The 25,634-nt window shown below is 40.4% G+C and overlaps 1 protein-coding gene across 3 annotated transcripts in view; it reads right to left on the bottom strand.

The window, feature by feature from the left end:
• The window catches only part of SLCO5A1 (solute carrier organic anion transporter family member 5A1), a 215,610-nt gene that overhangs the window by 55,682 nt on the left and 134,294 nt on the right, over positions 1–25,634 (bottom strand). For 2 of the 3 annotated variants that reach the window (XM_055546211.1, XM_055546210.1), the window contains exons 4-5: positions 24,864–25,081; positions 9,209–9,373 (exon numbers count right to left, since the gene is read on the bottom strand). In XM_055546211.1, the coding sequence (XP_055402186.1) occupies positions 9,209–9,373; positions 24,864–25,081 (383 nt within the window). The remainder of the gene's footprint in view (positions 1–9,208; positions 9,374–24,863; positions 25,082–25,634) is intronic. The other variant, XM_055546213.1, reaches the window with a different exon arrangement.

Below are 25,634 nucleotides of genomic sequence, written 5' to 3' on the forward strand. Positions count from 1 at the left end.
GCTCCTCCGTCCATGGGATTTTCCAGGCAAGAATATACTTGAGGCAACTGTAAAGTTGCCTCCTTAATTATTTTAAACTCCCTAAAAATTTTTATACTCCCTAAAAATCTTCAGTTATTGTGTAGAATGCTTTGCCCAGTGAAGTTAATGCCAATGACTTTATTCAAAAAAAAAAAGTTAAGTACAAATTGACAGTTTGCTCATATACATACCCATTGATTACATGAATAACTATCTCTAAGAACAAGGTAGAAAGAAGAACAATAACAAAAAATTTTCAATGTCACAAAAACAGATGTTCTACTGGAAAATTTCATCAAAAGATATGGACGTTTACACAGCTGTTCCATAACCGAACGAGTCCACCAAATTCAACTGCATTTCCAAAAGGGTTTGGTATATCCATAGAATATATTTCAAGAAAATTTAGGCTAGATGGAACAAAATAATATTGACTTACTGTACACAAAACAATTATACACGAATTGTTCTTTGCTCAGGTAAGGTAAGTATGCACCTATGTTTTCAGATATATTTCTTAATCAAAAAACCAACAGGAATTATATTCATCTTTATTGCAAATGGAGATATAAGAAAAATTTCAATACAATGACTTGAAAAAAAATTAACCATTAGCCTGAAATCTAATCCATCTAATAGTAACAAATGCAAATAAGCCCACGTTCTACCCTCTGGCCAATGGAAAGATGCCATAATGGGAAGTTGAACCTGGCAGCAAAGCAAATTTTCTGTGGTCCATGATGAAACGGTTCAGGTTACAAAAGGACATTACTCCAACTTCTAATAATGTCAAAGCCCATGTCTCCTTGTTTCGTTGAAAAGAGTAAGTTATTTCCTGTCTGTGTGGTAGTAACTACATCCTGGTTATACTTAAGGGCCAAGATGTTCACTAGGTCTGGACATGATTTTTACACGTTAACAGCATCTCAGAGGAAATGAGAAATTGTGGCAAGAGCTGGGTGTTCGGACAGTTTGTTTCCAGCCCCAGTCTGTCAGTACCCATGAGGCCATGAATGCTTGAATTAGTGCCTGTGCCTTTTATTTATCTATCAACAAAACAAGTCATATTATACTCCAGCCTCTACTTTCCTCTCCTCCTCATCTTTTTCAGTAATAATCCCGGTTCTGGGACTTCTCTGGTAGTCCAGTGGTTAAGAATCCATCTTCCAGTGCAGGGGACATAGGTTTGATCCTTGGTCGGGGAACTAAGATCGCACATGCCATGGGGCACCTAAGCCCACGAGTCACAGCTACTGCGCCCACGCGCCCTGGAGTTTTCAAGCCACAGCTAGAGTAAGCCACACTCCACAGCAAACAGCCCTGTGCCACGACTAAGGCCCAACACAGCCAAATAAATACAAATTAAAATAATAACAATCCTGGTTCTCCTGTCCAATTGTGGAGAACGAAATACTTGATAAATGGAGATGAAATCCAGGGTCGTTCTCATTATTAATATTTATGTTGCTTTTTACCCTCAGCAAGTCCCTTTTAAACTTTTTAAAATTTCAAAAGCCCTGTTAATAGCTGTGATAACACCAGCTATTAAATAGCTATGATTCACAGCTAGTAAAACGGAGGCTAGAGAAATTAGTTAACTCACCCAAGGTTACATGGTGAATAAATGGCAGAGGCAGGTCTTGAACCCAGACCTATGACTCCAAAATCCATCACTTTTCTCTTCTAAGATGTTGACTCACTACAAAATGGGTGGGGATCACCTCACCTCAGCAGGGTATGAACTTTTACAGGACCACACTCAGTACCAATGTCTGGAGTTTTTAAAAGGAGAAATTTAATCATCAACCTACCTTACTCTTTGACAGTCCCTCCAAAAAAAGCAAAAAGTGTGGCAATTCAACATCAGTTCTGTCACATGCACCAAAGGAGGGGGAAAAAATCAGTTTATCTATAAAAGAAATTTAAAGGGCCAGGAAAAGATATTACATACATCCAAAGTGAAATGGCAAGACACTAACTTGAATGCCTAGAAAAAGAAGTTGCTCACAAAGATCAGAGGACTTAGTGTGGAGGAGACAGTGGGGTGTCAGTCAGTTGATCTTTGGTGAAAGGTGGTCTCATTAAACCCCTTATTCCCAAGATGAGACTGAGGACTGGAGAGGTTAACGCTTGTTGTTGTTTTTGTTTAGTCGCTAAGTTGTGTCTGACTCTTTTGCTAACCCATGGACTGTAGCCTGCCAGGCTCCTCTGTCCATGGAATTTTCCAAGTGAGAATACTAGAGCCATTTCCCACTCCAGGGGACATTCCTGGTCCAGGGATCAAACCAGAGTCCCTTGCGTCTTCTGCGTTGGCAGGCGGGTTCTTTACCACTGTGCCACCTGGGAAGCCCTCATAAAGTGGGCATTAAACTTACTATTAAAAGTTACTTTGCAGCCACAGTGCTAAGCACACCATCTACATGTCCTCATTTAATCATCACAACCTGTAACTCTCATAGAAGTTAAGGAACTTGTCTGGGAACACACGCAGCCCATTGGGGTCACTATAGTGTAAGGTCCTTGAGGGTGGGATCCCTCTGTGTTCTCATCATAGTGTTTCCAGCAACTGGCACAGTGTCAGACCCATAGAAGAAGCTTCTCTGAATGTCCTTCGTTGTATGGTTTTGACTTTCAAATCATATAAACGTCTTCCATAATTTAAAAAAACAAATTTAACTTAAAAATCGAAAAATAGAAAAAAAAAAGTATTAGTTGCTCAGTCATGTCCGACTTTTTGCGACTCCATGATGGACTGTAGCCCACCAGGCTCCTCTGTCCGTGGGATTCTCTAGGTAAAAAAACTGGAGTGGGTTGCCATTTATGCATATATATGGAATCTAGAAAAATGGTACTGATGAACCTAGTAGAGAACAGACTTGTGGGTGCAGTGAGGAAAAGAGAGGGTAGGATGAATTGGGAAAGTAGTATTGACATATATACACAATCATGTGTAAAACAGATAGCTAGTGGAAAGCTGCTAAATAACACAAGGAGCCCAGTCTGGTGCTCAGTGATGCCCGACAGAGGCAGGATGAGGGGAGGGGAGGTGAGGGAGGGAAGGGATATATATATATATATATATATAAAATTATGACTGATTCTCACTGTTCTATGGCAGAAACCAACACAAAACTGTAAAGCAGCTTTCAAACAATTAAAAAAAATTAAAATTGTTTCATTTAAAACTGAAAAAATAAAGAAATCCTAAAAAACTAAAAACAAATTAAAACATATAATTTCCACAGCATATCAGGTTGTGGCCATAACCAAACAGAGAAGAATTATTTCAAATAACTTTAGGCCACAGTATTTTGCAAATCCCTAACAGATAGCCTATGGACAGAAAAAAAAACACAAAGACACCTAAAACTGTGTTTCATATTTCATGGTAATAATACTGATAGATGATTTGAAACCATTATACACAAACTCATGCTCACACACATACACATATGGATAAAGTAATTATATAAAAGTCATTAGGAAGAAAGATTTTCAATACTAGAGCAAAAAGATGTATCAAAGAAGTGTCAACTTGTATTCTTAATAACTGAAGCAGAAATATCACATAGCTTCATGATTTGCTTTCCTCTTTTTATCTAAAAAAAAAAAAAGGCCTACAAACAACAACTTGTACCAATGATCACCCCAGTGCTCAGAGGGTGACCTCCAAAGATCATTTATTCTAAAAGGAACCAGGACTCCTTGGAGAAGTGTGACTGATCCCAGGTCTAGGACAGAAAACCATAAAGACTACTGAGGTTGTTCCAAAGGATATACAGATGCTAACTTGAAGAGACTCCCAGAGCCCAAGGACTGCACAATTGGAACATCAAAAAGAATAATGACTGCAGTGGATTAAAGCACAACAAACATATAAAAAGCCATGTATTCACTATGTTTTCTTAAATTTACTGGTCACTATACAAATTTGCTAGAATAAAATTTTTGACTCTGATAATTGGTAAATAAAGCTGCTGCTGCTACTGCTGCTAAGTCGCTTCAGTCATGTCCGACTCTATGTGACCCCATAGATGAAAGCCCACCAGGCTCCCCCATCCCTGGGATTCTCCAGGCAAGAACACTGGAGTGGGTTGCCATTTCCTTCTCCAGGTAAATAAAACTAATGAATCACTAAAGAAATAATGGTCACTTGGAGAACTGGCCAAACAGGAGGCTGGTCATTTGGTAAATTGATTTAGAGAAATTCAAAGAGAAAGACAGAAAGACTTTCCTTGTGGTTCAGTGGCTAAGACGCCAAGCTCCCAATGCAGGGGGCCTCGGTTCGAGCCCTAGTCAGGGAACTAGATGCTGCAAGCCACAACTGAGATCCAGCACAGCCAAGAAATAAAAATAAATATTAAGAAAAAGAGAGAGAGACAGAGAAAGAGGAGAGAGAGAGAGACTAAGAGACAGAGATAGGAAAATGGATTCATGATGTATTACACCATGAATTTCCCTCCTCAGCATCTTCTGCCCATCTCCTGCCCTAGAAGGTTTCTACCACTTTATTCCTATGATCAGGACTAAAAATAGCCACTCCATATAATTTCATTTGAATGTATTACTCCTCTTATCAGATGAGATTTAACAAAATGCCCTCGAATTGCCACTCTAAATTAGACTAACGCAGTTTGTTTTAAATATAACAAAACTCTTCATGGGGATTTAAATTCAACAGGATCTTACAACATGCAAAGGTTTTACTGATCATCTATGACTATATGCCAAATTACTTAAAATATCATTATCTCATTTAACTTTTGTTAGTAGGTTTGGGAGAGGATCACTCACATTTTACAAATGAGAAACACGTTTACAAGTGAGGGTAGTTAAGTGACTTGGCTAAAATCATGCATTGAGTTAAGTGACAGATGGAATTCCAAGAGAAATTCATGGACTACCTCTGGTTGCCCACAGCAAAGAAAAAGAGGATGCTGGACATAGTCAAAGTTTGTGGTGATACAACATTACTAAAAATACCCCAGTGATGAATTGCTTATTAACTATTTCCCTTGTAAGAAAATCACATGACTCTACAGGAATATAAGAATAAGTTTATTTGGTACATGTGGCCTTGGGAAAATTATTTCATCTAAGATTTTGGAGCAGGAAGAAATCATCAAGTTCATTCCAGTCCAAATTATTGTTTTCTAGATTAGAAACATACCTAGAGAGAAATACTTGACAGCCCGAAGTCAGTGAATTAGCAGCTTGAGAGTAAAGGTATTAGCCACGTTAGATACCACCATTGCCCTGTGGCAGTGGGGGGATAAGGGGATGGAGCTTAAGTAGTAAAGAATCCAACTGCCAATGAAGGAGAATCGGGTTCAATCCCTGGTCCAGAACCCTACATGCCGAGGAGCTGGTGCATCACAACTACTGAGCCTGTGCTGTAGAGCCAGGAAGCCGCAACTACTGAAGCCCTGGTGCCCCAGAGCCCACGCTCTGCAACAAGAGAAGCCCCTGCAATGAGAAGCCCAGGCACTACAACCAGAGAGTAGTGCCTGCTCGCAAGCAAGTAGCTCCCGCTTGCTACAATTAGAGAAGAGCCCGTGCAGCAATGAAGACTAAGCACAGCCAGATAAATAAATAAAGCCTGGTTAAAAGCCATTTCTCCTCCATGAAATGCAACTCACACTAACCCAAAGCTTCCACTGATTTATTTAAACAGCTTTTTCTAAACTTCTTTCATAAGCTCACTCTCTCTTCCCAGATCTATAAGAAACTTAAGGTTCAAGTTTGAGTCTTTGTATTTCCCCCTACCTGCTAACACACACACACACACACACACACACACAGCACAGTGCCGTAGTACTCAGAGTGTTCAATGACTATGCAAGGGGGCAAGTGAGCAAAAGCCAGTCTTTTGATACATGTATGGAGCCTCACCTCCACTATATAACACAACAAAACAAATTGCTATGGAGGGGGCGAGGAATTTTTTTTTTTTTTTAATGAAAAAAGAACTTTAACTTGAAAACTTTGTCAGAGGAGAAACTAAAACTACTTTAAGATTCACCTTCAGATACATTTCTTCATTCTCCAAGTTACTTATATGCATGGAAAGGGATTTAAATACAAAAGATTAAACAAGTTCTTAAAAAATACAGATCTCTGCTTGGAGAGGAAGAAGGATTCAATCCTTACAAATTTAAAAAGTCAAGATGAGTTTTAAAAAGAATTCTCAGCCCTGTTTAGCCTTATTGTAATGACAAGCCATCCACTATTCTTAATCAGTCTGAGTATCTCTTGAAAGTGCAGAAATTAATACTCAGTCAGGTCTGACTCTTTGTGACCCCTATGGTCTGTAGCCTGCCAGGCTCCTCTGTCCATAGGATTTCCCAGGCCAGAATACTGGAGTGGGTTGCCATTCCCTTCTCCAGGATACCTTCTTAACTATTATTATTTTTTATTTGTCTGGAAAAGAAGGAAAAAGTATGTGAGCTAGAAATGAAAGGCCTTTTATCAAAATACCAAAGACTACCAAACATTGTATAAACTGCATTGGTAATGATTAAAAAAAAAAACAAACAAAAAAAACTTGCTGTTGATGAAACCAGAGTGGCACTGGCACAGCGTGATACTGCTCCTTTAGCCCAAATGGTAAAACACAGGATGAACAAATTTCATGATTTAGTTCTTATACCCTCTTTACCCAGGTGGTCACTTTCAGTGACCACTGCCTTGGCCACATACCACTGTGGAACTCTGCAACCAAACACCCCTTTATTCTATTTCTCCACAGAAGTTATCTATCTAGCCTCTGACTGGACCAGTAATTAAGAGATGGCCTTGGTCAATATACACTCAACATGCATCAGTTCCAACCCAGCTCATCACTGGACCACTGCCCAGGAGACCTTGAGATCAAAATGGTCCATCTGGAGGCAAATGGGATGATCTAGACATCTCTGCTCCCTCGTCACTAGAAGGGCAGTATTTCCTGATATGTGCCCCGGGAAACACTGTTCATGAGAATGAATGCCTTAAAAAAAACCAAAGCCAGATTCCATGGTTAACTACATGTGGGAGAGACCATACTCGGAACCTTCCTTTGGGAGTTCACAATGCACATTGGTATATTGCTGTTGTATAATTGCTAAGTCAAGTCTGACTCTTTTGCAGCCCCATAGACTGTAGCCCACCAGGCTCCTCCTTGGGATTTCCCAAGCAAAAATACTGGAGTGGGTTGCCATTTCCTCCTCCAAGGGTTCTTAGGGTTATGAAAAGTCCTACAGCAAAGAACTCTGTAGTATTTTAATTCAGCAAGCCCTAAATTTATTTGACTATGAACCTTCTTTCCAGTAACACCTTTAATATTTAAACACAGAGTGGGAAATGATGAGATTACATTCGACAGTTATGTAGTTTCAGATCTAACTACGAGATCACTCATGGTTTCCCTATCCAAGAATTGTTGCTCAACAAAGGTTAGTGTAGGGACTTCTCTGGTGGTCCAGTGGCTAAGAATCCAGCTTCCATTGCAGGGGACGTGGATTCGATTCCTGGTCAGGGAACTAAGATCCCACATGCCCTGGGGCAATTAAGCCCTACCACACTGTGACAAAGACCCAACACAGCCAATAATTAATCAATTTTTTTTTTTAAGACAAAGGATGAAGGTGTGCTCAGTCCCTTCGGTAGTGTCCAACTCTTTGTGACTCTATGGACTGTAGCCCGCCAGAGTTAGAGTAGGAATTAAACTAGAAATGGGATGTTCAGGTTATCTGAAAACCAAATTGCAATGTAATCTGTAAATTTTACCCTAATGTAAGGAAAACATATTTCTTTAAAACCAACAGAAAAAAAAAATTATAGGTGACAATTACAAGGTCCAAAGAAGTATACTCTTTATAAAAAGATTTGTTATGATATGCGTGTCTTTTTATGGGCAAAGTGAAATAGGGAACAAAATGATTACCCAAATAATTCAAGTCAACTGCTCTTTCTACAAATAATATAATTGTCTGTTAATTTAATCCAAGGTTGCTGGGTTTGAATGTGGACATGGAGGAGAAAGTGGGAGCCAAGGCCATCAATAAAGTTCTTGCAATTCTCCACTTAAGTGCTTAAATGCACTTTATTAATAAATAAAGCCTTCAGTTCAGTTCAGTTCAGTCACTCAGTCGTGTCTGACTCTTTGTGACCCCATGAATTGCAGCACGCCAGGCCTCCCTGTCCATCACCATCCCCCGGAGTTCACTCAGACTCACGTCCATTGAGTCAGTGATGCTATCCAGCCATCTCATCCTTTATTGTCCCCTTCTCCTCCTGCCCCCAATCCCTCCCAGAATCAGAGTCTTTTCCAATGAGTCAATTCTTCACATGAGGTAGCCAAAGTACTGGAGTTTCAGCTTTAGCATCATTCCTTCCAAAGAAATCCCAGGGCTGATCTCCTTTAGAACGGACTGGTTGGATCTCCTTGCAGTCCAAGGGACTCTCAAGAGTCTTCTCCAACACCACAGTTCAAAAGAATAAAGCCTTAGGTACAGTTATTTGATCACCTTTGAAACCACTAAGGAAATACCCAGAATACTCTATGGTATAATACACTGAAAATCCCAGTATCTGAGAATTCATGTTCCCACATTACTGAGAACCCAATTTACTGTGAGAAGAAAGATCTGATCACTGGATACTATGGGTCCCTGTATCAAAATCTTCTAAAAATCAATTTTCTCAAACATAAAACATCACCTGAGACAAAATTTATAGATTTCCTTTCTAACTTCAAGTATCTCCAGTAACAGAATTAAAATCTGTTCACATTTATGAAGGGAAAATCCTGATACCATGAAATTGATCTCTATTTCAGATTATCAAATTTTTTCAATTGAACACTGTCAGACTCATGTCAACCCATAAAAAGATTTGTTCAGGTTTAAGTTTGAACGCTTTGGCTATTTTATTCTTTCAAACTGAGAATCTTAAAAACACAAGTATGACAAGTTCTCCCTTTTCCAAAACACAGTTGGTAAAAATGTCACACAGTAACACAATCTGAATCAAAGAGAAAACATTCAAAGACTTCCGCCTCCTAAAATCTGAAGGGGGAAGGTTGCTGTTCGTGAACTTGAATTTTAACACTTTAATGTTAGAACGAACTTTGTCTTCACTCATTGCATTTTAGCTTAGTGGTCAGAAATGATCATGGTTTCAAGGAGTTCTAACGGCAGTGCCTTACCAGTGTAGATGCTGGCATTGGAAGCTGGAATACCAAACTGTGACTCGATGAACTTGGGGATGAAGGTAATGAAAGCAGTTACAATGGCACTCTCAGCTGTGTATGACAAACTCACAAAAAGGAATGTCATGTTGCTTAAGATCCTGACAGCTGCTCTTGGTAGGTCTACAAAATGACAAAAATGACAAATGAATGTTATAAACAAGGGATGGAAAAGAAAAAGAAAATTGAACTGCTTTTGAAATGAACTGGAAATAGCCATTCAGCAATACAGGAAAACCTGATGAATGATTAGAATTCATCCCCTTTATTAAATAGACCTGGGTGTTTTTTTTAACTGTTCAACTAGGATAAGGAAATTTAACAAAGACGCTAAAAACATACCCATACACAAATATCCTTCTAAGAAGGAGGCAATCTATGACTTCTGTTTCAAAAACTGCTTAGAATAAATGAACCGCATTTTTTTTTTATGATTAAACAATGTTAATCTTTGTTAAGACCCTGAAGACTATTAAATGTGTGAAGTACCTGCAATATAGCCCTAAATTAATCGTTGTCGCTTCACCCAACTAACACTTCTCTGAGTAAATGCACTTCTGACATGCCCGCTCTCTGGCCTGACATGGCAAACGCCCAGAGCAGAGGAACTGGTACATGCTACTGGACATCTGTTCTTCCCGTCTCATTAAGAAACAGGAAATAATACAATTAGAAGGGTAGAAGAGATAAGGTCACCAAGTCAGATATTTCCAGGGACTTTGGATTGAGGAACAAACAGAAATGATATCCGAAGGAGCCAGACAGCCCAGAGGTGGGGCTCTGTACCTGTCCAGCTGCCTCTCAAGGAAAAGAGAAGAGTCTCACTTGACTCTAGGCATTTATTTCACAAAAACTGTCATATATATGCTTCAAGATGCATGTTCAGTTTCATTGCAGCATGGTTTATAAAAGCAAAAATTTAGGAGAAAAAACTAAATGTCCATCAATGGTGTTGGGTTGGTGATGTTAGTTACTCAGTTGTGACCCTTTGGACTGCAGTCTGCCAGGCTCCTCTGTCCACAGGATTTTCCAGGCAAGAATACTAGAGTGGGTGACCATTCCTTTCTCCAGATGATCTTCTGGACTTGGATTGAACCTGCATCTCTTGCGTCTCATGCATTGGCAGGCAGGTTCTCTACTACTAGCGCCTCCTGGGAAGCCCATATACATGCATGTGTGTGTGTGTGTGTATAATATTTAAGTAAAAACAAATGAAAACAATGAGTTTACATATGGTTGAATGTATACTTTTCAAAATATATAATACCGAGAAATTCTGTAAACAGGAGTAAGACTGGGAAAGAGAAACAAGAAAAGATTCTTGAGTGTATGCTTTTGTATTTTTTGCATATTTGTAATGTGAGTTAACCCACATGTGCATGATCTTTATACATCTTCATAGAAAAGGTAAGCTGCCTTACTTTTGAGATACAGAGTCTCTCAGTTATTAGAACAGTTATCTCCTTATGCTACAATATAATAAAATAATTTCCTAAAAATTAAGCAACAGCTATTATTAAAGCTTCCCTGGTGGCTCAGTGGTAAAGAATTGCCTGCAATGCAGGAGACCCACGTTCAACCCCTGAGTCGGGAAGATCCTCTGGAGGAGGGCATGGCAACGCACTCCAGCATTCTTGCCTTGGAGAATCACATGGTCAGAGAAGCCTAGTGGGCTACAGCCCATGAGGTTGCACAGAGTTGGACACAACTGAAGCTACTAATCAGCAATAGCATTATTAAAGCTATAATTCATAGCCTATTCACTAGAATTTAAGACTTAGTCAAGACTGTTTAGTATCATTTTGAAACACAAACTGACTTTAATGTTCTATATCATAATTTAATTGCTTAAAGTTTAAATAAATATTTTAAAAGTAAAATTAAGATGCATACTTTATTTTTTTAACATAGGTAAACACATCAGAAAAAAATATAAAATATTTCATAAAATTATCCAATATTCTTTTATAAATACTGCAAATCAAAATGCATTCTCCAGAATTAAAACTTAGAAAGTTAAGAAGATTTTCCCATGGACATTTAAAGATTCAAATTAAACTAACTGGTAAATTAAAAGCCAACAAGTTGAATCTAAAACATCTGTGGAAATATACAATAAACCTTGCAAACCCAAGAAGATAACATATGTATAACATGAATATTTTAAGATACTAGTTTTTTGTAAGAAAAACTGGTTTTTCTTGTATACCCATTTAAATAGCCTTCTAATTTCAAAGCTAACTAAAAATACATGTCATGTTTTTCTCTCTTCTTTTATTAAAAAAAAAACACCTATTACTTAAGAAGAATTTAGCAAACATTCAGACTCTGAACAACTCTAAGCTAGTTTCCTTTTTTCTTCCACCTTCCTCCTCCCCAATTGTTCGAACTAAACTTTCAAACTACATGCCCTGCAGAGGGTGACGGGGGTGGGGGGGTGCAGATCTCCAGGACTGTCTTTGTCTGGTGGGGCTGGTTATCTAGATAGACAGATATGATAGATAATAGATGTGTGTGTATTTGTGTGTACAAACACACATTTCCTATCTAACAAGACAGAAGTAGTGACATACTGGTAGCAATGAACCCACCTAGCACCCAGTTCTTGGTTTCTAAATGCCACTTTCCACTAAAAGGAACCAGAAGTCCTCGGCAGTTGGCAGTTTAGTTGCTAAGTCCTGTCTGACTCTTGCAACACCATGGACTGCAGGCTCCTCTGTCCATGGGCTTTCCTAGGCAATACTGAAATGGGTTGCCATTTCCTTCTTCAAGGCAATTTCCTGACCACGGACTGAACCAGAGTCTCCTGCTTGGCAGGCAGATTCTTTATCACTGAGCCACCCCAAAGTCCTTGGAGAAATTATTAATTCATGTGTTACGTAAGCTTCCTTCAATTCAGTTCAGTTCAGTCGCTCTGACTGAAAGACTCTTTGCTACCCCATGGACTGCAGCATGCCACGCTTCCTTGTCCATCACCAACTGGATGGAATCAGCTTCCTTCAGGCATGAGTTATACTATTATTGACTGTGGGTTCAATTTTAATGAAACAACCTATATTAAATAAGGTGTCTTTCAACAGAAACACAAGGTTATATATTGATTGATGATTATATTGTGATGCGAAGTTAACCCAGATTTCCCCCAGAGCAATGCTTCGGCATTCTCTAACACAGTGTTTACCACAACTTTACAGAACAAAGTTACCACAAATAATAAGGATCAACTGTATTTGTACTTAGTTGCTCAGTTGTGTCTGACTCTTTGCGACCCCATGAACTGTAGCCTGCCAGGTCCCTCTGTCCACGGGATTCTCCAATCAAGAATACTGGAGTGGGTAGTCATACCCTCCCCTCCAGGGGATCTTCCCAAACCAGGGATTGAACATAGGTCTCCTGCATGGCAGGCAGATTCTTTACCACGTGAGCCATCAGGAAAGCCCATGAATACTGGAGTGAGTAGCTTATCCCTTCTCCAGAGGATCTTCCCAACCCTGGAATCAAACCGTGGTCTCCTGCACTGCAGGCAGATTCTTTACCAGCTGAGCTACCAGGGAAGCCCCAACTGTCTTTATACCACCTCGAAGTACTTTCTCACAGAGTACCTATAATTTACTTATTGATTTAAAAATGCAATATACTTGGTAATTTTGGAGTGCAGAGGCCTGGCAGATCCAATCCCATTCAAGATAGGAAAGTTTACACAACTGGTAACAGGGCAGATTAACATTGTGTGGCTTCTGTGAAGACACTGAGACAGCATCTTTTCTGTGTCTACAAACGAGCATAGATCAAGAGGCAACATCATCAAACCCAAATTCTATAAAGTTACTGGCTTACAATTTTTTAAAAGATCAAGGTCTTAAAATATTAGGGTAGATGAGGAACTGATCCAAATTGATGGACCAAAACACACCACAACTAAATATTAATACAATCTGTGATGGCAGATTGGGTTTGGACATAAAGGCCAATGTAGGGATAACAGGCAAAATTTGAATGGGGCCTACGGTCTAGATGGCAGCAATGGATTAATGTTAATTCCCTGATTTCCATAGCTGCCCTGTGGTCCTGCAATAGAGTATCCTTGACTTAGGAAACACTGAAGTACTGGGGGTCAGTAACTTCACAAATCGGTCAGAAACATTAACAATCGGGGAACTGGGGCTCAGGGAACCCAGGAGTTCTGTGTGTTATTTCTGTGGCTTTTATTGTAATTCAAAATTACTTTACAAAGTTTCAAAAGCAAAGTTAGCAAAGAAGCTGCTGGGTCTATCAATTTGCAGCCAAATATTAATTTTTATGCTAATATATCTTAGATAAGTTTTTTGGTGTCATTTATAACTGTGTCATCATGAAATCAAAGATGCGGTAAAAAGAATGATGGAGGGATTTCCCTGGTGCTCTAGTGATTAAGAAACCATCTTCCAAAGCAGGGGACCTGGGTGCGACTCCTGGTCAAGGAACTAAGATCCTACATGCTGCAGGAGAACTAAGCCCATGCACCACAACTACTGAGCCCACATGCTGAAACAAAGACCCAACACAGCCAAAACATAAATAAATAATTTTTTAAAAAAGAATGATAGAGGGACTAACGGTAGTAATTTTCATTTTTTTGATCACTGAATGCTAGGAACTCTTACAAATTCACTTACAAGGACAATCTGACACTAAAACTAGAAATGCCTTTAACAGCAGTAATATAGAAATAAAACTTAATACAAACCTCCAAAATTCAAGAGAATATAATACAAGGTAGACAAGACTTAGAAATCACTTTGAGAAGTGTTGCTATCACCGGCAGATCCCTTGCTGGTTCCCACATGCACATCAATGGCAGTGCAGGTAACCCAGCCAGCCAGTACCCACACCTGGACTCAGGTGCTAAACTCCAGTCACCACAGGGCTGTTTGTTAGTCTGTCTGTCGTATCTGCCTCTTAGTGACCCCATGGACTGGAGGCCACCAGGCTCCTCTGTCCATGGGATTCTCCAGGCAAGAATACTGGAGTGGGTTGCATTCATTTCCTTCTCCAGGGGATCTGTCTGAGCCAGATCTCCTGCATTGCAGGAGGAGTCTTTACCATCTGAACCACCAGGGATTCTCACCACGGGGCTATGCTACAACAAATTTGATGTGGTCCCTCCCCTTGATCTTGCATCAAAGGTAATCCCTTGACCATTAGTCAAAGTTTCAGAAAATCTGAGCTACATGGTGTGCTTGGATTCTTACAGAAGCTGCCAGGGACAGCCTTAGCAAGTGCAGATACTATAGGGTACGGAGTTAGAGAAGGCAAGGTTCAGAAAAAGAACAAGACCGAGACCGGCACTTTTCAGGAACAGATCACGTTAAATGAGGTGAGAAGGGGCAGCAGTCAGATTAGTGAGCTGCTGCCCTTACCCAAGAAAAGACTAAGTATATTTAGGCAGGTATGTGGAAAGCTACTGTCTTAAGGGGGCCTGTTCTTCTCCAGGGTTGTTCAGAGTAGTTATCTCTTAAATGGCTGGGGCAAGGAATTTTGGAGATTGGCCAGAGGCTGGACCAGCTGGGAGCTGAGCATAACCAACCTAGTGTCCATTTTTTTGGTGAGAGAGTTCTTTGTTTTGCATAGAATGGTGGGGAGGCCCTGGAGGGGAGTTTTAACTCCAGGCTATTTTGAGCCCTGTAACTTTGCTTCAGACACCACACCTACTGTTCTCCAATGCCTCACAGTGCATGGTATAATGAGCAGCAGGTAGTGATAGATTTCTTTTTTTTTTTAATTTACCATCTTAACTGGTTTTTTTTTTAATTATTTATTAATATTTTGGCTGTGCTGAGTGTTTGTTGCTGCACCAGCTTTTCTCTAGTTGTGGGGAGTGGGAACTACTCTCTAGTTGCGGTGTGGGGGCTTCCCATCACGATGACTTCTCTTGTTTCCGAGCATAGGCTCTAGAGAACAGGCTCAGTAGTTGTGCACGGGCTTAGTTGCTCTTTGGTATGTGGGATCTTCTTGGCCCCATGTCTCCTGCACTGGCAGGTGGATTCTTTACCACTGAGCCACCAGGAAAGCCCAGGTTTGTCAGTTTTTGACCATCAAGCAAACGTGCTCCAGTATGAGAGCACATTGAGCTCCTGAACCGCTTACCTGCTGACTGTGAATAGAAACAGCAGCCACCCGGATCCAAAATACATTATAAGTGATTACTAGCCATAGTACAATCCTGCTTGCTTAAATCTAATGAGTATTTATATATATATTTCAAAGTAGACACTACTCTGATGAACATTAGTCCTGAAATAGAGCAGGACCCTACGGTCCTTCTGGCCCCCTCCCATGTCCTCTGCCTGCCTTTTGTCTGTGAAAAAACTTTAGCCAAAGAATAAGTTTAATTGGAGAAGTGAGAAAATGCAGAAACAAAGGAAAACAGTCAAAGGAAAGCAAATACTAATAATGTAGTCATAAGCATAGTCAAGGATCTTTAGTTCCTTCTCAAGGGCTAGGGATAATATTCTGAGCCTTATCCTGTGAACTGTCTTATAGATACTGAAACCCCCACCAGGTCTAAGAAGTAAACTGCATGATGACCAAACTTCAGCCATGACATTAACTGCCCTAATTCCAAGAACTGGGCTCAAGGAAATAGAAACCAACCAACCCTAGAACCGAAGATTCACTGTTCCTTACAACCAAGATGACGCTGATCAGACCACTGATGACCAATTTCAAGATGAGTGTTAGAGCTGACTGTGCTTTTCTACAGGTAGCCCCCTCCCTCCGCCTATAAAAGCTTTTGCCCCCTGACTGTCAGGGTGGAGGAGTCGAATTTGGACAAGCGTCCGGCCTTCTTCCCAGTTGCCAGCATCCAAAATAAAGCAAACTTTCCTTTTCACCAAACTGGCCTCTTTAAGATCACCAAACTGATCTTTGAGTGGCAAGCAGACAGATCCCACTTTTGGTTACAGTTCCACAGTTAATTTGCACTGAGTATTTTAAGTGTGCTCTTTTTGGGGAATTCTTTGCCATGGCTGTTACCATTTACCTTTTGCCTCCTAAGCTGAAGGTACAACAAAATAAATGTAAAAGAGAAGTTAAACAAAGAATTCTAGAGAAGATGAAATGAATGGATAAAGAAGATGTGGCATATGTTTACAATGGAACCCTACAAAGCATGAAAAAGAATCGGATTCTGCCATCGGCAACATGATGGACCTAGAGAGTATTATGCTTAGTGAAATGTTAGACAAACACAGACAAACACTCTGTAAACACTTATATGTGTAATCTAAAAAGTAAAACAAATGCATATAGCAAACCAGAAACAGATTCACATAAACAAACCATGGGTTACCAGTGAGAAGAGGAAAGGGGTGGGGGCAAGATAGAGGTAAGGGATTAAGAAATACAACTACTGTGTATAACATGGGCTTCCTTGGTGGCTCAGCGGTAAAGAATCAGCCTGCAAAGCAGGAGACATGGGTTCCATCCCTGGGTGGGGAAGATCCCCTGAAGGAGGGCATGGCAACCCACTCCAGTATTCTTGCCTGGAGAATCCCCATGGACGGAGAGAAGCCTGGCAGGCTACAGTCCATGGGGTCACAAAGAGTTAGACAAAACTAAGCAACTACGCACACACATGTATAAAATAAACAAGCCACAAGCATATATTATACAGCACAGGGAATATAGCTATTGTTTTCTAATAACTTTAAATGAAGTATAAAGCATAAAAATGCTATATCACTATGTTCCACATCCAAAACTCAATCAATATTGTAAATTAACTATGTGTGCTCAGTTTTGTCTGACTTTTTGTGACTCTTTGGACTATAGACTGTCAGGCTCCTCTGTCCACAGGATTTTTTAGGCAACAATACAGAGTGGGTTGCCATGCCCTCCTCCAGGGGATCTTCCCGACCCAGGAATTGAAGCCACACCTCCTGTGTCTCCTACAATACAGGGGGATTTTTACCCTCTGACCCATCAGGGAAGTTCTGAGCAATGCTGTGTTTAGTCACTCAGTCATGTGACTCTGTGACCCCATGAACTGTAGCCTGCCAGGCTCCTCTGCCCATGGGGATTCTCCAGGCAAGAATAATGGGGTGGGTCGCCATGCCCTCCTCCAGGGGATCTTCCTAACCCAGGGATCGAACCCAAGTCTTCCGAACTGCAGGTGGATTCTTTACCATCTGAGCCATCAGGGAAATCCATGAATACTAGAATGGGTAACCTATCCCTTCTCCAGAGGATCTTCTCGACCCAGGCATTGAACTGGGGTCTCCTGCATTGCAGGTAGATTCTTTGCCAGCTGAGCTACCAGAGAAGCCCTACACTTCAATAAAAAAAGAAAAAGAAATGCATCATATTTCCTTGAAAAAAAGAAATAAAGAAGATATAAACAGAACAGCACATCAAAGCCAGCGAAAAGATTCTTTCTGGGCTTCAAATTTGACCCTTGGTTTCCTGGCCACAAAAGCAGAAAGTTGTATGATCATCGTTAGCAGAAACATCCTAATTTTCTCCTAAGAAACAAAGCTTTGCTCCATGTTCTAAAGCACTAGATTCTCACAGCGTGGTCCCTGGACCATCTGCAACAGCATCACCTGGAAACTTGTCAAAATGCAGATTCTCAGGTCACATTCTCAGGTCACACCTCGGTCTAGCACCCTGAGCTCTATGAAGCCCTCATGATGCTTCCTAGGTAGACTAAGTTTGAGAACCTCTGTTCTCAAGAAATAGAGTTTTGTATAAAGCACTCTGGCATTTGCTCCTATGGCAAATACAGGGAATTCAGGTAACAGCTTTTAATAAGAGCTGCAAACCTAAAAATAAAGTTAAAGTCAGCAAAAAAGCTAAGGCAAAATACAAGAGGCTAAGATAGCTTGGCCCAGGCACGTGGCTTCTGGTGATCCCTCTTTGAGTCTAGTATTGCCTCTAACATATCCCATGCTATAATAGGTTTAAACCACAGAGCAAAGAGACACATGCAACAGTTCTGGACGTTCTTGGGCAACTCACATTCAGAATTCATTCATTCCGCCCCTTAACTCCTCTCTCCGTCATCTGAGCTTGAAACCCTGAAACCATCTTGGATCCCTCCATTCCCATCATTCCATGAGTCCGTGCAAGTGTGCTCAGTGCGTTGGATTCTTTGCAACCCCATGGACTGTAGCCCGCTAGGCTCCCCTGTTCACGGGATTTCCCAGGCAAGAATACTAGAATGGGTTGCCATTTCCTCCTCCAAGGGATCTTCCCGAGCCAGGGATTGAACCTGCATCTCCTGCATTGCAGGCGGATTCTTTACCACTGCGGCACCTGGGAAGCCCATAATTCCCATAGCAATTGCCATATCCTATACACACAACTTCTTCCCTCCATTCTCATCATTCATTAATTTATTCATCAAATATTTACTGAGTATCTACTAGACAGTGGGAATTCATCAGAGAACATGATGGACCAATTAAAAAAAAAAAAGAAAACCTTGCCTTTGTGGAGCTTACCAAGATGATCAATAAGTAAAACATAGAGTATGTTAGATAAGTGATCAGTGCTAAGGAGAAAAATTAAGGAGAGAAAGAGATAAGAAGCTTTGGAGGAAAAGGTAGAAATTTTAAAATAGGGTGGCTGGGTAAGGCTTCATTAGAAAGGGATTGTTTGAGTAATACCCTGAAGGAAGTGAGGGGCCTCATGGAGAAAACTCCCAGCACAGGAACGGCAAGAACAACTGCCCTGAGGTGAGCGTGTGCTTGGTATACTCAAGCAACAGTGATGAGCCCAGTATGGTTGAAGCAGAATCTAACTGCAGGAAGGAAATGGCCTCAAGCAGGTAACCAGGGGTTAGACTGGGAAACCACAGAAGCTTTGAGCCCAGGAGCGGCATTTTAACAGGATCCTTTTGACCACAGAGTTGAAAACGACTGAAAGGGGACAAGGAGGAAATTCCCTGGTGGTCCAATAGTTAGGGCTTTGGGCTTCCACTGCAGGGGGCATGGGTTCAATCCCTGATCCTGCATGTCATGCAGTGAGGCCAACAAACAAACAAACAAACAAAAACCAACAAAGAAAAACTTAGTTTAGCAGGCTGCTGTCCTTTCCATCTCTACTAGGCAAAACCACCATCACCTCTCTGGAGCTCTGTCCATAGCTTTCTACCTTGTCCCCCCGCTTCCACTCCACTCCCTTCTCTCCCTAATTTAACAGGACCTAATGGAGGGCCTGCCAAAGGCTGCTCAAACCTCTCCACTACTCAATTGAGATGAGTTTCATTAAAGCTAGAACTTTAGCTCTCTACACACAAGATGGCTCTAACTGACCTTCCCAACTTCATCCCCCAGGGCTCCGTCATGTACAGCCAACACACCAACCAAGATGCACTTGCTCAGCATTTTCAAATGCATCTACACATCTGATCTTCTTGCCTTTACTGTCTCTTCCTGGAACACTCCCACCATCCCACATCCACCTACTGACATCCTCCCAGTTTTCCAGGAAAGATAAATCCCACCTTCTCCATGAAACTTTCCCTGGTCCCTCAACTAGACATTCCCTCGCCTGTCTGTGACCTTCACACCATGGTGTCTATCTTCTCTTTTGGTCATTAGTATATTTCCATCTGTACTCATCCTGTCTCCCTCAGTGGACTACAAGCTCTATGAGGGAAAATCATGGCTGACTCATCTTCTAATCTGCCATAGCTTGGAGTGCAGCAGCTTTTACAGAATAAGCAGTCACTGAATTAAATGATGACAACATAACCTTCTAGTGATCAAAATTCTTTGACTTCCAATGGCCTCTGTTTTTTAAATTTTATTTTAGTTGAAGGATAATTGCTTTACAATATTGCATTGGTTTCTGCCATACATCAACATGAACCAGTCACAGGTACACATATGTCCCCACCCTCTTGAACGTCCCTCCCACCTCCCACCCTTCTAGGTTGTTCCAGAGCCCCAGTTTGAGTTCCCTGAGTCATACAGTAAATTCCTATTGGCTAGCTATTTAACATGCAGTAAGGTATACTTTCTATGCTACTCTCTCCATTCATCCCTCCCTCTCCTTCCCCCACTGTGTTCACAAGTCCATTCTCTATGTCTGCATCTCCATTGCTGCTAAGTCGCTTCAGTCGTGTCTGACTCTGTGCGACCCCATAGACGGAAGCCCACCAGGCTCCCCTCTCCCTGGGATTCTCCAGGCAACAACACTGGAATGGGTTGCCATTTCCTGCTCCAATGCATGAAAGTGAAAAGTGAAAATGAAGTCGCTCAGTCATGTCCGACTCTGAGTGACCCCATAGACTGCAGCCAACCAGGCTCTTCTGTCCATGGGATTTTCCAGGCAAGAGTACTGGAGTGGGGTGCCATTGCCTTCTCCATTACTGCCCTGCAAATAGATTCATCAGTACCATCTTTCTAGATTCCACATATATGCATAAATATATGTTATTTTTTTCTCTTTTGGACTTCACTTTGGCTCTAGGTTCATCCACCTCATTAGAACTGATTCAAATGTGTTCCTTTTATGGCTGAGTAATATCCCATTGTGTATATATACTACAGCTTCTCTATCCATTCATCTGTTGATGGACATCTAGGTTGCTTCCATGACCTAGCTATTGTACATAGTGCTGCAATGAATATTGGGGTACATGTGTCTTTTTCAATTTTGGTTTCCTCAGGGTATAAGCCTAGTAGTGGGATTGCTGGGTCATATGGTAGCTTTATTCCTAGGTTTTTAAGGAAGCTCCATACTGTCTTCTATAGTGGCTGTATCAATTTACATTCCCACCAATAGCACAAGAGGGTCAGTGGCCTCTTCGAATCAATGCATCACCTCAGAGTAACCATTTGACTTAGTTAGGATTATAAATATATTTTATTCCAAAACAAACAAAATTCTAGCAGAGCAAGTCTGTCATGTGAAAGTGAAAAGTGAAAGTGTCAGTCACTCAGTCGTGTCTGACTCTTTGTGACCCCATGGACTGTAGTCCACCAGGTTCCTCTGTCCATGGAATTCTTCAGACAAGATTACTGGTATGTCGCTTCTCCAGGGGATCTTCCCAACTCAGGGATCAAACCCACATCTCCTGCATTGGCAGGCAGATTCTTTACTGTCTGAGCCACCAGGGAAGCCACATAAGTCTGTCATGCTTTATGCTATGTAATAATGCTAAGCAATTAAGCTTAGAAGTTAAAAGTGAACACAAAAATAAAAATTTTCTTATGATTAACTGCCACCAAACATTTTCTGCTTAATAAGAAGAAGATAACCAGTTAAATTTGGAAGGCTTTTAAAATACCAGACCCCAAGCCTCAGAAAAATTGATCCACTTAAATATTTTAACTGTTTATTTTTATGGTACTATGTCGAAGTCATCAGTGCTCATCTCTTTATGGGAAGGCGCTGCAGATCCACTAAAAACTCTTACTTTCTCCTTTGTGGTGGTTTTAAAACAGTTTTATTCCTGCATAATTTATAATAAGAACCTAGAAACACTGAGTCAGATTTTCCCCATGTCTATCATTAAAATGTGGAGGCAGTGGGTGGAAAGCGAAGTGCATTCTCTTCTTGCATTCTCTGCAATAAAGCTTTTCAAAGAGCACTATCCTCTATGGTCTAAATCATTTTTGATTTTAGGAACCAAAAAATACCAACTTGGCCACTCTTTATACCTTCTCTTTGAAGAAGCTAATATTGATGTATGAATTTCAAATATAAAGGATAAAAGGAGCCTTACTCCAAAAAACAGGACAAGAAAAAAGAAGATCTGGGAATCACACTGCGGTTTAACTCAAAATGGAATCTCAGCAATCAATCTTTCATTCAAGACCTAAATAGTAACAGACATGAGTAAGAAAAAAAAAAATCCTGAAAAAAAGAAGTTATACATGGAAAAATTTGTGTTATAATTTTTATATGTCAGTTGGTCAAGTGTAAAACTGCAAAGTGTGTATTAAATAGATATTTAAAATTAAAAAAAAAACAGACCTAGTGTATCTCAGCTTTGTAATACAAATTTTGTCTGTAGTAGAATGATTCTCAGAGATGTAATTGAGTCTTTTGAAAATCAGATGAAATATTAGACTGTCATTTCCTATAGGTGATAGGTATTAGAAATAAAATGTGAAAAAGATATATATAATTTTAAATACTGTATTTGAACATTATTCCAATATCATCAACATCACTTGAAGAATTTTTAGCAGAACATTGTCACTTTATAATCCCATTTAAACAGGATTCCTTTCTAACAGGAGAACATGTTTCTGGAAGTGCCAGTCTAGATACATTTAGAGAGTCCAGTGCAAGTAGAAGTAAGTAAAATAAACCAGCTCCATGTCCTAACCAGGAAGGTTCGCTGCCAAAGATCACTCATCACAATTAAGGCATAGAGTAAAAAAGTTGGAAATTTATCAGAAACATCTACAAGAAAATCAGAATAAAAATGGAGTTTATAAACCAACTACCCATCACTGTCAAAAGACTCTTCTTAATGTTTCCTCTAAAAGAAAATACCTTGAACCACTAAATTGAATACAGAAAAGATGGAGAACACTCCCTAGGAGTACAAGAAGACATTTAACATAATAGTAGATAGATTCAATTCTGAAAAATAATTTTAAAATCCCATGACAGCTTTTATCACTTGTGAATCTGCCTGCCAACGTGAGCTTTGCCCCAGAAGCAGGTTCTGAGTCAAGGATCCAAGTCCAAGTCATTTATTTGGGGGGTTTGAGAAGCACTGGATGGGGAGTATAGATGTGATGCACAGGAAGAGGAAGAAAGGGCAGCTTACAACGGATTGTCTCACCATGAGGGGACAGAGCTGGGATGCCAACCAGCCACTGGTTAAGACTGCTTTTAGGGGTGGGAGGCCAGAGTGTTAATTCCTTGGCACCTGAAGCCTGCCTCAAGCAGGAGCCAAGCAGTCTCCCAGCCTAAGAGAAGACTTTCAGGCCAAGAAGACGCACAGACCTTCAGAAGGTCCTGGCCATGGCAGTCCTCACCTTGAAAATGGGAAGCACCCGGAGGACAGCTGGCTCATGAAAGCACTGTCCACCCAGCCTCCTCCAAAGAACTCCATTCCCATCAACAGTTGCCTCTGCTATTGGTGTTTCATACCAGTCTTCTCTCTCCCTTTTCTCTGCTATCCAACACAGCATATATTTCACATTCTAGCCATCTACCTCTAAGCCATAAAATAGACAACTTCAGCTCTAGCCTTTATTTCTCCTCTGGCATCAACTTTATATTCTCCTTAAATTAAGACCCTTAGTCTATTTCTATGTTGTAAATTCTCTAACATCAACTTTGTTCTCAATTGAGTTATTTTTTTTTTAAATCACTCCCTTATTATGGTTCATCATATGTCCATGAAAAATGGTGAAGTGGTCCATGCAATAAGAGCTCAGGCTCTACTTCACTACCACCCAGAGAATCTTTTATGTTATGAGAGCAGAGGAGGTAATTTTGGCAGTTCCAAAAGTAAACATTGTCCCAAAATAATGGGGAGGGAACGGGGAAGGTAAATCTAAAACTTAACTGGGAAGAAGCATTTCCAATGAAATGTCAGTCTCTACACTGCTTTGAACAAAATAGAGTCTTTAAAAATAATCCAATCTATTAGGCTGCAGGCACAGTTCCATAATATATTAGTAACTTCCCTCTAGGCCTGAAAGGATCCTCTTTGACTTTACTATGCACGTGGTCGAAACGAGATGAGAATGGGCCTCAGTGAATTTTACCTAAAACAACCTTAACTGATGTAACCACTTGATTTATATTATGCTTCCTAATTTTAAAACTTTAATTCAGAGAATTCAGGAAATAGGCAGGAACTAATGGGAATGTGGCATTATGGGTTTCCTGGATTAAAGGGATTTATTGTCACTCAAGAAAGGTATTGACTATGGAACAAAAATGGCCTGGTAAAGATTAAGTTGTTTAGATTTGAGATTGCCTAATCTGGATTTAATAAAGTGATTGTTTTTAAGAGAAATAAAATGAAAACACAGACCTGTACACATCACTGAAAACTCTCTGGATGTTTTTCTGCTTGGTTTTGAGACCCATGCCCTGGGTGTCCTTCTCCATGGTCACTTAGAAGCTTTGACCGAGTCACTGCTGAATGAGATCCCTTCCTAAGGGTGAGTTTTGTATTTCTATAAGGATCAGGACACACTACCAAACCCATGGTTCCTGGAGACAAACTATCCATTGTATGAGGCAACGATTATTTTAAAAATCAGACATCTCTCATTCTAATATGAAGTCTTCACCTTTAGAATTTCAATCAGTGCTTCTCAAACTATCTGTGAGGAAGGACCATTTTTAGATTATATCCAGTCTACTGTTACTGATACTTTTACAAGTTATAAGAAAGATGAATCATTAGAAAATCAATTTTGTAAAACATACAAAATGTGAGCCCAGTTTATTACTGTTATTAGAGTCGATAGACAAAATTATCCCACTGAAATTTTTTTTTTTCAGTTTTCAACACTGACTCTCAACTTCAGCCCTTATCCTGTCACAGACCAGGAACTGCCATTAGACAGCAGGGGCCGGGGACCACACTTTGAGTAGCACTGATACGAAGCACCATGCATGTACTTATTCAAAAGGTATACTTTACCTCTGACATCCTTCCCAAATCCTATAGGAGAAACTTTTTTGTCCACTTGTTCACAACTGTCTGGTTTCTCCTTCATAACGTCATCATCACCAGAAGCATCCGTGGAATATTTTTTCTTTCTCTTTTTCTTGTGTCGAGGCGGAAGCTTTTTTGGAAAAGTAAACATTGGGAATATCACAAGAAACATTGCAATGGCACAAAGGAGGAATCCACTCCACCTAAAAAATTGGGAGATGTGAACAGCATTTATGGCTTTTATATTACGAGTGAGAACAAGTTAGCAAAGTAGAAATGTGGGATGACAAATTTCTCCAGAGAACACGTTTTACCTTCATCAGGTGTACGGCACTAAGAAGTTAGACAACCTAAGAAAATACAAGAATCCTCCCTTTCTGTGGTATAAATGAGAACTGTACTCAGTAATCATATATAATTATTAGAATCACCAGCCTGACTAGAATTTCAGTCAAGTATTTTTGAGCACACATGTGTCAGTTCTGCTAATGAACATTGTTAGTCCTACTACAATGCGCATTTTATAATAAATCAATGGCCCATAAGGGCTTCCCAGGTGGCACTGTGATAAAGAATTCTCCTGCCAATGCAGGAGACACAGGTTCAATCCTTAGGTCATGAAGATTCCCCTGGAGGAGACAATGGCAACCCACTCCAGTACTCTTGCCTGGAAAATCCCATGGACAGAGGAGCCTGATGGGCTACAGTCCATAAAGTCAAAAAGAATTGGACACAACTGAGCACGCACAGGGTGTG

This window comes from Bubalus kerabau, chromosome 14 (genome assembly GCF_029407905.1).
Source record: "Bubalus kerabau isolate K-KA32 ecotype Philippines breed swamp buffalo chromosome 14, PCC_UOA_SB_1v2, whole genome shotgun sequence".
In the NCBI taxonomy this organism is placed as follows: Eukaryota; Metazoa; Chordata; class Mammalia; order Artiodactyla; family Bovidae; genus Bubalus; species Bubalus kerabau.